The sequence below is a fragment of the Ostrinia nubilalis genome, chromosome 28 (assembly GCF_963855985.1).
Source record: "Ostrinia nubilalis chromosome 28, ilOstNubi1.1, whole genome shotgun sequence".
NCBI lineage: Eukaryota > Metazoa > Arthropoda > Insecta > Lepidoptera > Crambidae > Ostrinia > Ostrinia nubilalis.
The window spans coordinates 5,836,627-5,848,965 of record NC_087115.1 but is presented as its reverse complement, the minus strand read 5'-3'; the positions used below and the strand labels follow the sequence as shown (position 1 = coordinate 5,848,965).

General features: G+C 35.6%; 2 protein-coding genes across 2 annotated transcripts in view; one reads left to right on the top strand and one right to left on the bottom strand.

Moving 5' to 3' along the window:
- Positions 1–12,339, bottom strand: part of LOC135085268 (zinc finger protein 271-like) — a 195,831-nt gene that overhangs the window by 97,487 nt on the left and 86,005 nt on the right. The gene's annotated exons all lie outside the window — the stretch shown is intronic.
- LOC135085276 (zinc finger protein 271-like) lies at positions 1,858–11,279 on the top strand. Its single transcript, XM_063980037.1, has 6 exons — positions 1,858–2,157; positions 2,775–2,909; positions 3,768–4,045; positions 6,337–6,413; positions 6,823–7,071; positions 8,129–11,279. Exons 1-6 carry the CDS (start codon positions 2,053–2,055, stop codon positions 10,165–10,167), a joined length of 2,883 nt encoding a protein of 960 aa, XP_063836107.1. The 5' UTR covers positions 1,858–2,052; the 3' UTR covers positions 10,168–11,279.

Here is a 12,339-nt window from a genome sequence, read left to right as displayed (position 1 = left end):
CTGAACGGTGATAGCGTTCCTTGTAACAACCAAGTGAAGTTCCTAGGCATAATTTTAGACTCCCGGTTGTCTGGCATCCCTCATTTCAATTACATCCTTGGTAAGGCCGAAAAAGGGCTAAATATCCTCCGGGCCCTTTCAGGCACCTGGTGGGGTGCCCATCCATACTCACAGAAATTACTTTACAACGCTATTGTCCGCAGCCACTTCGATTATGCCTCATTTCTTTTGGACCCCTGTAATAAAGCTGCTCTCGAAAAACTTAATAAAACTCAGTCGAAGTGTCTACGCATTATACTGGGAGCTATGAAATCTTCGCCTATTAATGCTCTGCAAATTGAATGTGTGGAACCTCCCCTATATTTGCGTAGACAATACCTAAGCGACCGGTTTTACGTAAAAACTTCTCAAAATTCCAATCACCCTCTGCATGAAAAACTGGCTCTCCTCTCTTCACTGAGTAGCTCTGACTCCTCTCAGAGTTCACCTTGTGTTTTGTTGAGTTACAGGAAATTTACCCGCCTCCCTACTCCAATTGAGAAAATTCCATTGAATCCTCTTTTCAGCAATAGCTATGATTCCCTTCTTTTCAATCCCTCAATAATCCTCAACTTTGGCATATCTAAGGACTCGTGCTCAGCTGGTCAGGAATTCATTAATATTGTCTCTGAGCACTGGCAAGGTTGGTTAAAAATTTACACTGATGCCTCCAAGCTGGACGAAGGTGGATGCACTGGCGCAGCAGTCTGGATACCTGCATACAGAATAGCACTAAGCTTTAAGTGTCCTCCAGTTACATCAGTCTTCACAGGAGAATCAGTCGCTATACTAGAAGCTATTCGTTACTCTATCTCACACCGTCTTAATAACACCTTGATCTTTACTGATTCTCTGAGCTGCCTCCAATCTATTTTAGCCAATCCATTTAAATCCAAAACTAAATTCCCCATCGTTTTCAAAATAAGAGAAGCCCTTTTTGAGTGTAAACAGCTCGGTTTAAATGTCACTTTAGCCTGGATCCCAAGTCACCGAGGTATCCCTGGCAATGAAACTGTAGATTCATGTGCTAAAAACGCTATATCCACAGGTTCACTGGATCACTACAGATTATTTGCTCATGATGTCTCTTCGCTCCCACGTAAACACCTGTTCAAGTCGTGGAATACTCACTGGGTTAACTCCAAGAGATACGTAGGCAGATATTATGCTGATATCCAACAGGATATTCCCTCAAGACCCTGGTTTTTCAAGCACCGCCACTTACCAAAAAGAACAGTGTCCATTATCTGTCGCCTGCGTATAGGTCACGCGTGTACCCCTGTACATCTCGCAAAAATGCGGATCAAGGATAGCTCCATATGCGAATGCGGCTTGGATGAAGGAACAGCTAATCACATCTTTTTCAACTGCCCCAAAATTGACCATTCGTTGTATGACTTCCTTCCCAAAAAATTCCCTTTTCCAACTAACCTTAAATGTGTCCTTAACTTTACTAATCCCCATACTTTGAAATCTCTAGTTAAATTCATTAACATTAATAAAATTAATTTGTAACCTTTTGTAGCAAGCAAGAGTTGGCAGTAAAACTTTTCCCAAACTAAACCTCCCCATTTGTGTTCACTCGTATATATGTTATTTTTATGTATTGTGTTGTCTTATTTGTGATGTCTCTTTGTTTTAGGTATTTTGCTTAGTATACCTTTGAATTTAAATTTCTCAAAAAAACATTGTGTAAAAGCTGCGCACGTGATATTGGCGGAACAGTGTGCCTTGTGGCGAAAATACACAAGTTCATCGCCATTAATAAAAGAAGAAGAAGAAGAATAATTGTATGAAAATAAGATTGATTTGATTTGTGATATAGATGACCCACGCTGAACTGTCCCGCCAAACTCAATGACAGGGGGGCGCTACCATCGTTCAACTTTATGGTTTCCAACATGGCAAAAATCGGAACCAGCGATTCGGTATTGACGGTGGCGCCCCGCTGTCAATGTCATCGATAGGACAGTTCAGTATTTTGGAACTATATTTCTCCAAAAGCCATACAGAATGACTGATCTCCTATGTAGAATATGCCTGGCACGTGATACTCGTATGTGTACAACGTACAACACGCCACTGGAAGTGCTTTATCAAAAAATCACAAATATACCTGTAAGTTAGCTTTTCTTCTTTTAGTTGTATGTTTATTTAAGTTTCCTTTGTTTTTCTGGTAATCAAATTGTAATAAACATAATCAAATTGTAATAAACATTTCCTGTAAGTATTATTTATTTACTAAAAATGTTTGGTGCTTCCAATGTAATGTGTTTGTATTAAAAAAAAATAGTTTATGTAAGTTTATATACTTTTTCTGGTATCTACCCATAGTACAAGCTTTGCTTAGTTTGGGACTACATAAATGCAGTGTAAAAATTGTCCAAGGATATTTATTTATTATTTATTTCTGATTCAAAGAGAACAAACACGTCTTCTCTTCACATGATTTAGCAAACAATACTATGACAGGACATTGTATATTAAATTAGTCATTTATAAAATGGAAATTCTTATTTGCCTTATCTATTACCTACACATGATATGATTATGTCTGTAGCACTTTTAGCCCTATATGTTTGTAATTACAGTAAATAAACTGCAATAATTAAAACATTCTCAGCACTTGCCCTATGTTTGTCTCGAAGTGCTGGTAGGGCCCAAAAGATAAGGAGACATGTAAAGTGATAAGGGTCTAAACTGAATAAATATTTTTGATTTTGATAAATTTTCAGCTTAAAACAAAAGACGGAAGACCGCACGTGGTGTGTTACGTCTGCTACCATTTATTAAGCAAGTGTCACAAATTCATTGAAAGTGCCGTTAAAACTGACAAAGTTCTTCAACAACTATGTAGCAGTGGTATACAGGTATATTTTAATAATTGTTTTACGAATAGTCCGTTGAATGGATTATTCCACTTTGTTCATCTGGGTGAAGAAACTTCCACAATGAAAAAAAACTAAATGTGATGCCAGTTATATAATACATTCCTTTATTTTTTTAAAAGAAACAGAACTGCATTCAAAGATTTTCGAAATTTTTTCGAAAATTCACTACCATACCATAAAATTTTCTGTACATAATTAAAATAATTTAAGATCCTTTCATTTGATTTATCAAGTTTGTTAGAGAGATTTCCTCCTTATACTTAACCCTAACGATCAATGCAATAAAAATATAGGATGTGATTTTTAACAGATTTTAGTTGGTTTGATTAAAATCTATACTCTATACTAATATTATAAAGCTGAAGTTGTGGAATATGACGCTTAACCACCATAAGGAACTATGGTGTTAGTGCATCTAATTTGCACAGTCTTGGTTTGTCTATATATACTGGGCAGGGTAAAAAACTTCGTCACCGCGATGCAGGATTGTATGCGCGATGGAGTTTGCCATAGTAAGATCGTAACAGCGCCATCTGTTGGTACGGTTTGTAGTGGCGCAATTTATTAATCACAGTTTGTTTATTTGGTTGAACGCGCTAATCTCAGGAACTACTGGACCAATTTGAAAAATTATTTTTGTGTTGGATAGTCCGTTAATCCCTGAAGGCTTTAGGCTATATATCATCACGCTAAGACCACTAGGAGCGGAACACCAATGAAGAATGTTTCAAATCAGTGTTTTTTTTCCTTTTGAGAGCTGACGCTGCGTAAACGGTTAAAGTTTCGCATAAATTATTACATAATATTATTAAGTTTAAAATGTTACTATCTTTTCAGTTAACCGAGCAGCATATTTCAGCGATAGACAAGGCTTTCTTACTCACACCATTAACTAAGTCACGCGTTATAAATGTAAACGCAATAAGCGATTCAGATGGAGTCAGTATAGAAGTGGCTGAAGTCAAGAGAGAAATTGAAGAAGATAAGCCTATATATTATGAGGTGGAAGTTGTTAAAGAAAAAGCTGATTCTTTAGGTTTTGACGATATAAATAATACAGAACATAGTTCAAAACAGTACGCTTGTACTATCTGTGGTCATTGCTTGCTGACCAAGTAAGTATCCTACTTATATGCATATCTAAAAATCTACAGGGTGTTTCTTGTAAGGTGTCAAGCCGAAGGCAGGTGATAGGTGAGGACTAGACCTATCGATTTCACCCCCATGTATGTTTTACGATTTTTCATAGTTTAGAAGTTATCGTTAATTTTGTGATTTTTTCAAATTGTATGACCTAGTAGGCTTTAAATTTTTTTTATCTTTTTTTGGGTCGACTTTTCTCAGATTTATTTTTTTTGACAGATTCCCTATTAATTGCAGATTTTTGAAAAAAATAATCAACTTCCTATCTTTGATGCAAGATACAAAATTTTTGCTAGAAACATAAAAAATATGCTTTTAGCGGAACATTCTAAAATTTTCAACTTAAAAGTTTGAAAAAAAAAGAACTTCCATAGGTCCAAAATAATTTTAAAAACTGCGCAGTTTTCTGAACTTTCATAATAACACAAAAAAACATGTACTTAATAGGCCATTATTTTCTGTAATCGCTCTACTAAAGTAGTAAGTCGGAGATTCCGTTACATGTTTTTGACTTTCTTAGGACTAACTAATGTTTGCAATCCACTAAGTGTACGTTACGTAGAACACGTTTAGAGACAATAACTGAACAGAACATTTTTTATCCACAACGAGGAAGCTCTTGCCCTTCATCTGACCTGATGGAAAGTTGGAAACTGCTGGATGATCAGCGAGCTTCACCCGGAATCCTAAACCACAGAGGAATTGGCTGTCCTAAATAGGTAGTTTTACCACTAGACCACAGTGGTGATTAAATTTGATATACCTACCTATTAGAGTGTGAAAGGAAAGAGAAAGAGTTTGTGTGTGTGTGTGTGTGTGTGTGTGTGTGTGTGTGTGTGTGTGTGTGTGTGTGTGTGTGTGCGCGTGTGTGTGTGTGTGTGCGTGTGTGTGTGTGTGTCTGTGAGAGAGAGAGAGAGAGCAAAAAAGGGTGTAATGATTTAATTTAAAGTAAATGTTCAAAATGTCCGTCGCTGACCTGAATGCACATTCGACAACGACGCAAAACAATTATTCGTAAATTTACAAAAGCTTCTTGCATTCTAATATGGTTTATCATCAAAATTTTCATATTCCCTTTTGTATACCACATGAAGAGCAAGAGCTTCCACGTTGTGGATAAAAATAATCTTTTCAGTTTTTGTCTCTAAATGTGTTCTACATAACGTAAGCTTAGGGGATTGCAAATATTACTTAGTCCTAAGAAAGTCAAAAACATGTAACGGAATCTCCGACTACTTTAGTAGAGCGATTACAGAAAATAATGGCCTATTAAGTACATGTTTTTTTGTGTTATTATGAAAGTTCAGAAAACTGCGCAGTTTTTAAAATTATTTTGGACCTATGGAAATTCTTTTTTTTTCTCATACATTTCAGTTGAAAATTTTAGAATGTTCTGCTAAAAGCATATTTTTTATGTTTCTAGCAAAAATTTTGTATCTTGCATCAAAGATAGGAAGGTGATTATTTTTTTCAAATATCTGCAACTAATAGGGAATCTGTAAAAAAAAAGAAATCTGAGAAAAGTCAACCCAAAAAAAAGATAAAAAAATAATTAAGCCACTAGGTCATGAAATTTGAAAAAATCACAAAATTAACGATAACTTCTAAACTACGAAAAATCGTAGAACATACATGGGGGTAAAATCGATAGGTCTAGTCCTCACCTATCACCTGCCTTCGGCTTGACACCTTACAAGAAACACCCTGTATATTGTTCCATTGTACCTAACTACCGCCATGTTTTAAGCAAATAAAATTTTTGATTTGATAGACTATCAAATCAAAAATCAATGATAGTATACAGTAGAGATGAAACGGATAGTTGTTTGGCCGGATACCGGATATCCGGCGGCCGGATAGTTGGCCCATTGTCTCGTTGCATGTCGTGACAAATTTAGCGCCGCACAGGTGCTTCGAACGCGATCAGTGGGTCTATTAGTAGACTAGACTAGTCACGTTATAATAGAGAAATCAATTTTTAAGCTTCTAGTCCTAAAATTCTTCTTCTTACCGTGTCGGCAACAAACCTATTCAGTGTCAGCCCAAAACTCTGCTGCAAGAGTGGCGTTGTCAGTAGCATTAATCAAATCTTGCGTGCAGTTGTTTGGGCACGCAGGGCATTCCTAAAATAGATTGAATAATATTCATATTATCTCATAATGAAAAAAAATATTTGCTGAGGGCGCCTTTTCAGCATGTTGAGTTAAATATGTATGCACCTAAATGTTATATGCTGAATAAAGTAATTCTATTCTATTTTCAGAGCTGAAGCTAGGAAGCACTACAAATGGCATGGCACCTCCGAAGAACCCTATCTGGACTGTCTGAATTATTTATTTGGTAAGAAATCCAATCTGTCCTAAAGTCCCTTTAATTCACGTTCGTAACTGACCTTTGGTAACCAGATACGAACAGAGAAAACAAAAACCATTTTCGTAGCTGGTTATGCAACATGGTTACAAAAACGACACGTAAATTCCATTCTCGTAACTGCATATCAAGCAATAAAAAAATCCATATTCGTATCTGGTTACCAAAGGTCAGTTACGAACGTGGATTAAAGGCTAAAGTCCGGTCGCCGAGCAGATAGAATTTCGTCCAACGACCTCATGCTACCCATCCTTATCACTCGCACGTAATTATATTGCTGTCGCGACTGTGCGACGAACGGCCGCAGTGTGAGTGCGAGTGATCGAATCCTACATTAATTCTAGGGGCAGCTAGTTTAATAATGTTTTAATGGTTATAGGCGCTCCACCAACTGTGGAAGTCACTATGCAACCTATCACGGCGCCAACTGACAGCAAAGAAGTAATAAAGGCGCCAACTGACCACAAAGAAGCACTACCGGCGCCAACTGGCAGCATACAAGCACTAACGGCGCCAACTGACAGCATACAAGTGGTGACGGCGCCAACTCATAGCAGAGAAGTGCTGAAGTCTCCGCAAACTATCATAGCGTCCGACACTAGTCCAACGAAGATTGAAAATGATGAAGGTATATAAGTTTTTTGTTAATTAAAACCAAATACCTAAGGGCCCTTACCCAAGAAAATCCAGTTTCAAGGAAAAGTATAACGGTTCAGATAGATCAGTTAGTTTAAGAGTAATAGTCGTTCAACTCTAGTATTAGAAAATTTCTTACCTAATAAAATTCCTTAGAAGAAAACATTAAGACTTTATGTTTTGAAGTGATTTTAGATGAAGTAATTGCTTGCTTGACCGAGTTTCTTGTGCTGCTTCTTCTCAGCACTGGGCCACTTATTGTTCTGAAGCAGTGGTGGGGTGCTGGGAGGTGTTGTTAAAAGCCTACTATTACACTCGACATCAAATAAATCGCACCTCCCGCGACAAGCACTTTCAAACGTAGGTATGCATCCCCACTTCCCACCAATATTGGCACCATTTATAAGCCTAGTTCTAATCTTCACTTCATTTAAAGAAAGGTTTTTACCCCAAAAATATGTCTTTAGAAGGATCCAGATCACTTCTTCAAAAAATAGGTAGTTACGCATTAGCCAACTTTTATGGCTATAAAACTGTTAAGTCGGGATAAATCGCTATCCATCTGTTAAAGAGGACACGTATGATCATTATTTGGTTTTATAACCATAAAATTTGATCTAATTGATCCCAGAGGTGAGCCCAAAGTGAGGTCTTTTTTCAAGTCACATTTATGGTATACATATGATAATCATTTATTTAGAAATTAAATGTGTTTTTCTTTAAGGATATTTATTGAGCTTTCAAATAACACCAATATTGTTGGGGCACTATGATTGTGTCAGAAGAAAATCTTTAAAGTTCGCGTCGCGGAAGGTGCGGCGTCTTACCTATCAATAAATATATAAATAAATATAAATATAAAACCTTGTATCGCAAAACGAAATTTAAGAAATAACTATAATATTGTAGTAAAGGTAATCGAGGGGCAACTACGGAATCCTACAGTGCGCGTGCCACGACACGCACTTGGCTGTTTTATTACCTACTTATTTTACTGTTTCAATTTTATTTGAAATCTTTTGTGAACCATCGTTTATTTCTTTTTACAGAGATGCCTCAGAAAGAAGATATGGACGAAAAATCAAATTTACCCGAAGAACTAAAAGATGAATCGCCAAAAATTTACAAAAACGAAAGAGAATTATTGATAGAAATGAAAATAGACGTCTATAAAAAAAATGTGAAACCAAAGAATATAATAAAGAAAAAAGAAGAAACTGCGAAACCAAATAATACAATAAAGAAAAAAGAAAAAGCAACTAACAGTGAAGTGACTATAAAAAAGAGAAAACTCACTAAAAACATGAAACCAAATAGAAAAAATGAAACAAAATTAACCGTTAGTAATAATTTAACCGAAAACGAGGTATATTGTGAAGTCCCATTATTTAAATCGGATGACCCGTTAGACACAAATTATAAAGATAATACACCAAATACAGATGAATTAGACAGTTCAGACACGAATATGGACACGGAAGATATAGAACAAAATGATGAAAATGAAACGAAAAATATTACAGCAACAGAAAAAACATTTCCATGTGATACTTGTAAAAAAGTCTTCCCAAGTAATGCGAGGTTGAAACGCCATAGACGTGTGCACACGGGCGAGAAACCATTCTCATGCGAACATTGCTCGAAAACATTCGCAGAAAAATTTAACCTTAGTCGACATTCCCGAATCCATTTCGGAGAAAAGCCATTCGAGTGCGATCTCTGCGGAAAATGTTTCTCGATTAAAACTCACTTGAGCGTTCACTTACTCACGCACAATAATTCTAGTAAAAAACAAACTAAAAGCACTGTGTCGTGCGATGCTTGTGGAAAAATATACACGCACAAAATGAATTTAGCACGGCACATTTCAACAAAGCACGCCAGCACACATACAGGTGAAAAACCGTTCTCATGTACCTATTGTCATTACAAGACCGCATTAAAATGTAATTTAAATACTCATATACGGACACATACAGGTGAAAAACCGTTCTCATGTAACTATTGCGATTACAAGACTGCTGTAAAATCAGCTTTAATTAGACATATACGGACACATACAGGTGAAAAACCGTTCTCATGTAACTATTGTGATTACAAGGCTGCTGTAAAATCAGATTTAATTAAACATATACCAACACATACAGGTAAAAAACCGTTCTCATGTAACTATTGCCATTACAAGACTGCTGTAAAATCAGATTTAACTAAACATATACGGATACACACAGGTGAAAAACCGTTCTCATGTACCTATTGTCATTACAAGACTGCTAAAAAAGGTAGTTTAAATACTCATATACGGACACATACAGGTGAAAAACCGTTCTCATGTAACTATTGCCATTATAAGACCACCCTAAAATCAACTTTAATTAAACACGAAAGGACACATACAGGTGAAAAACCGTTCTCATGTACCTATTGTCATTACAAGACCGCATTAAAATTTAATTTAAATACTCATATACGGACACATACAGGTGAAAAACCGTTCTCATGTAACTATTGCGATTACAAGACTGCTGTAAAATCAGCTTTAATTAGACATATACGGACACATACAGGTGAAAAACCGTTCTCATGTAACTATTGTGATTACAAGGCTGCTGTAAAATCAGATTTAATTAAACATATACCAACACATACAGGTAAAAAACCGTTCTCATGTAACTATTGCCATTACAAGACTGCTGTAAAATCAGATTTAACTAAACATATACGGATACACACAGGTGAAAAACCGTTCTCATGTACCTATTGTCATTACAAGACTGCTAAAAAAGGTAGTTTAAATACTCATATACGGACACATACAGGTGAAAAACCGTTCTCATGTAACTATTGCCATTATAAGACCACCCTAAAATCAACTTTAATTAAACACGAAAGGACACATACAGGTGAAAAACCGTTCTCATGTAACTATTGCCATTATAAGACCACCCTAAAATCAACTTTAATTAAACACGAAAGGACACATACAGGTGAAAAACCGTTCTCATGTAACTATTGCCATTATAAGACCACTCAAAAATCAACTTTAATTAAACACGAAAGGACACATACAGGTGAAAAACCGATTTGAGGTAAACACTCTCTATAGAAAAAAAAATCTTCAGTAATTATTTCAGTAGGTTGTAGGTATAGTTAGTAGTATAAAAGCAGTAAAAGATGTAGCTAAAAGTCTTTGGTGTAAGTAGGTAGGTATACTATACAGGGTGTAAACGATAAGTGATCTCACTCGATTATTTCTAAACTATACAAGATATCGAAAAATTTATTACTGACCCTGAAAGTGCTTACCGCGTACGTGCTTACCCAGTTTTTGGATATCTTGTATAGTTTTTAATATTATGTGGTTTTACTAAATGTATGGAAGCTGGAAACATTGAATTTTCGTATAGATCCATTTATTTTGTAACCTATTATTGGTACCGTTGGATAGAGCTCGGGAAGCACTTTCAGGATCAGTAACCAGTTTTTGGATATCTTGTGTAGTTTAGAAATAATCGAGTGAGATCACTTATCGTTTCCATCCTGTAAAGGGAGGCACACAGAAAAGGCCTAAGTTACCAACAACGAGAACCGAACATAGGACCACTTATGGCAATGTTAGTAGGTAGGTACGTCACTACCGTCATATTTTTCTTCCGTTCAGTTAATGTTCTCAAAGCTATATAGGTCTACGCAATACTTTGAGAATAGTAACTGAGTATTATTTATTTATTTTTAACAGAGTTATAAAGTTGCCTATTTAAACTGTATTTTCTCAATTATTAATTTAATATTGACATAAGTATGTTATTCTAATGATGGTAGTTCATTCATGAACATGATTTTGAAATTACTTACAATTTGAGACAATATTATAGTTATTAATATTAATAGGTATTTTAACTAAGTTCTTTACTAAACAAAAAATACACCGAAACTAATAAAATGTTTTGTTTGTATTAAACACGAACTATTTATTACTAATGAAGTCTTGATTACTATCAATACTAATTTACGACAAAAAGTATATTTTCCATTTTTTTTTGTAATTCATTCTACCACTATAATTTGTTTTTTTTTTATTGTAAAAGAAAAAATATTTTTGTTTTATAATTGTTATTGTGTTTAAATTGTGTCCCTGTCTGCATGATACAAATAACATTTAAGTAACATAACGCCTTAATAAAGTTTACTAAACTAAAACGCTTGTATCATTTTTAAACCTCTACTCCGCTTTGATGGAAACCAGGCCTTAGAAGCGTGAAGAAGCGCTGCAGTGGGCCCATAAGGTTAAACATTCTTTCTTAACTTTCTTAAGGTAGGTATATTAACTTTTTGAGTGAGTCACATAACAGCCCGGCCACGCTTGCCGCACGTACGACTATAGTTTTCATACAGCGTTAGGCCTGGTTTCCACTAAAGCGGAGCAGAGCAGAGCGGAGGAGTGTTTTGAATAACCAATCAGATTTCATTATTTCCACTTCTCCTTTAAGCTTAATACAGCTCCGACGCCGAACCGTGCCGCGCAGCCGCCGCTGTTAAAATTTGTAAAAAAAAATGAGGGTCCGATCCGGTACTTCGATCAACAATTCCAACCAGATATCGTCAGCGCAAAAAATATGTCTGGGGAAATAAGAGCGCACTTGAGAAGTTACTTCTTATTTTTAACTAACGCCAACTCACATGACTGTGAATTTTAAAGACTTTTATTAAATTAAATTGATGCCAGAGGAAAAAGAGCATAATTACAATAAAAAAAACTCACTTTCTGATATCTAGTTGGTATTGTTGATCTAAGGCCAACACTTCTTCGCTCTGCTTCGATCCAGTTTGCTACGCTCCGCTTTGGTGGAAACCGGGTCTTATCATCTTATGGGGAAAACTGTAAAAAAAAACTGGCAAAAAGGTTTAGTCCAAGTCTGTACGAAAATTTAAAAAAAGTAAAGTCACAACAAAAAAAAGTAAACAAATTGCTAATTTGTGTGAAATAAATAATAATGATTTATTTGTGATATTTCTCCAAAAGCCGTACAGAATGGCTGGTCTCTTATGTAGAATATGCCTGGCACGTGATACTCGTATGTGTACAATGTACAACACGCCACTGGAAGTGCTTTATCAAAAAATCACAAAAATACCTGTAAGTTAGCTTTTCTTCTTTTAGTTGTATGTTTATTTATGTTTCCTTTGTTGTACTGGTATATATCATAATTAAATTGTAATAAACATTTCCTGTAAGTATAATTTATTTACTACATATTTT

Excerpts from the sequence above, each read along its gene's own strand:
- LOC135085276 (XM_063980037.1), top strand. The coding sequence starts at position 2,053 with ATGACTGATCTCCTATGTAGAATATGCCTGGCACGTGATACTCGTATG. Across the intron at positions 2,158-2,774 it reads AAAAAATCACAAATATACCT|CTTAAAACAAAAGACGGAAG; the intron begins GTAAGTTAGCTT and ends ATAAATTTTCAG. Across the intron at positions 6,414-6,822 it reads CTGTCTGAATTATTTATTTG|GCGCTCCACCAACTGTGGAA; the intron begins GTAAGAAATCCA and ends TAATGGTTATAG.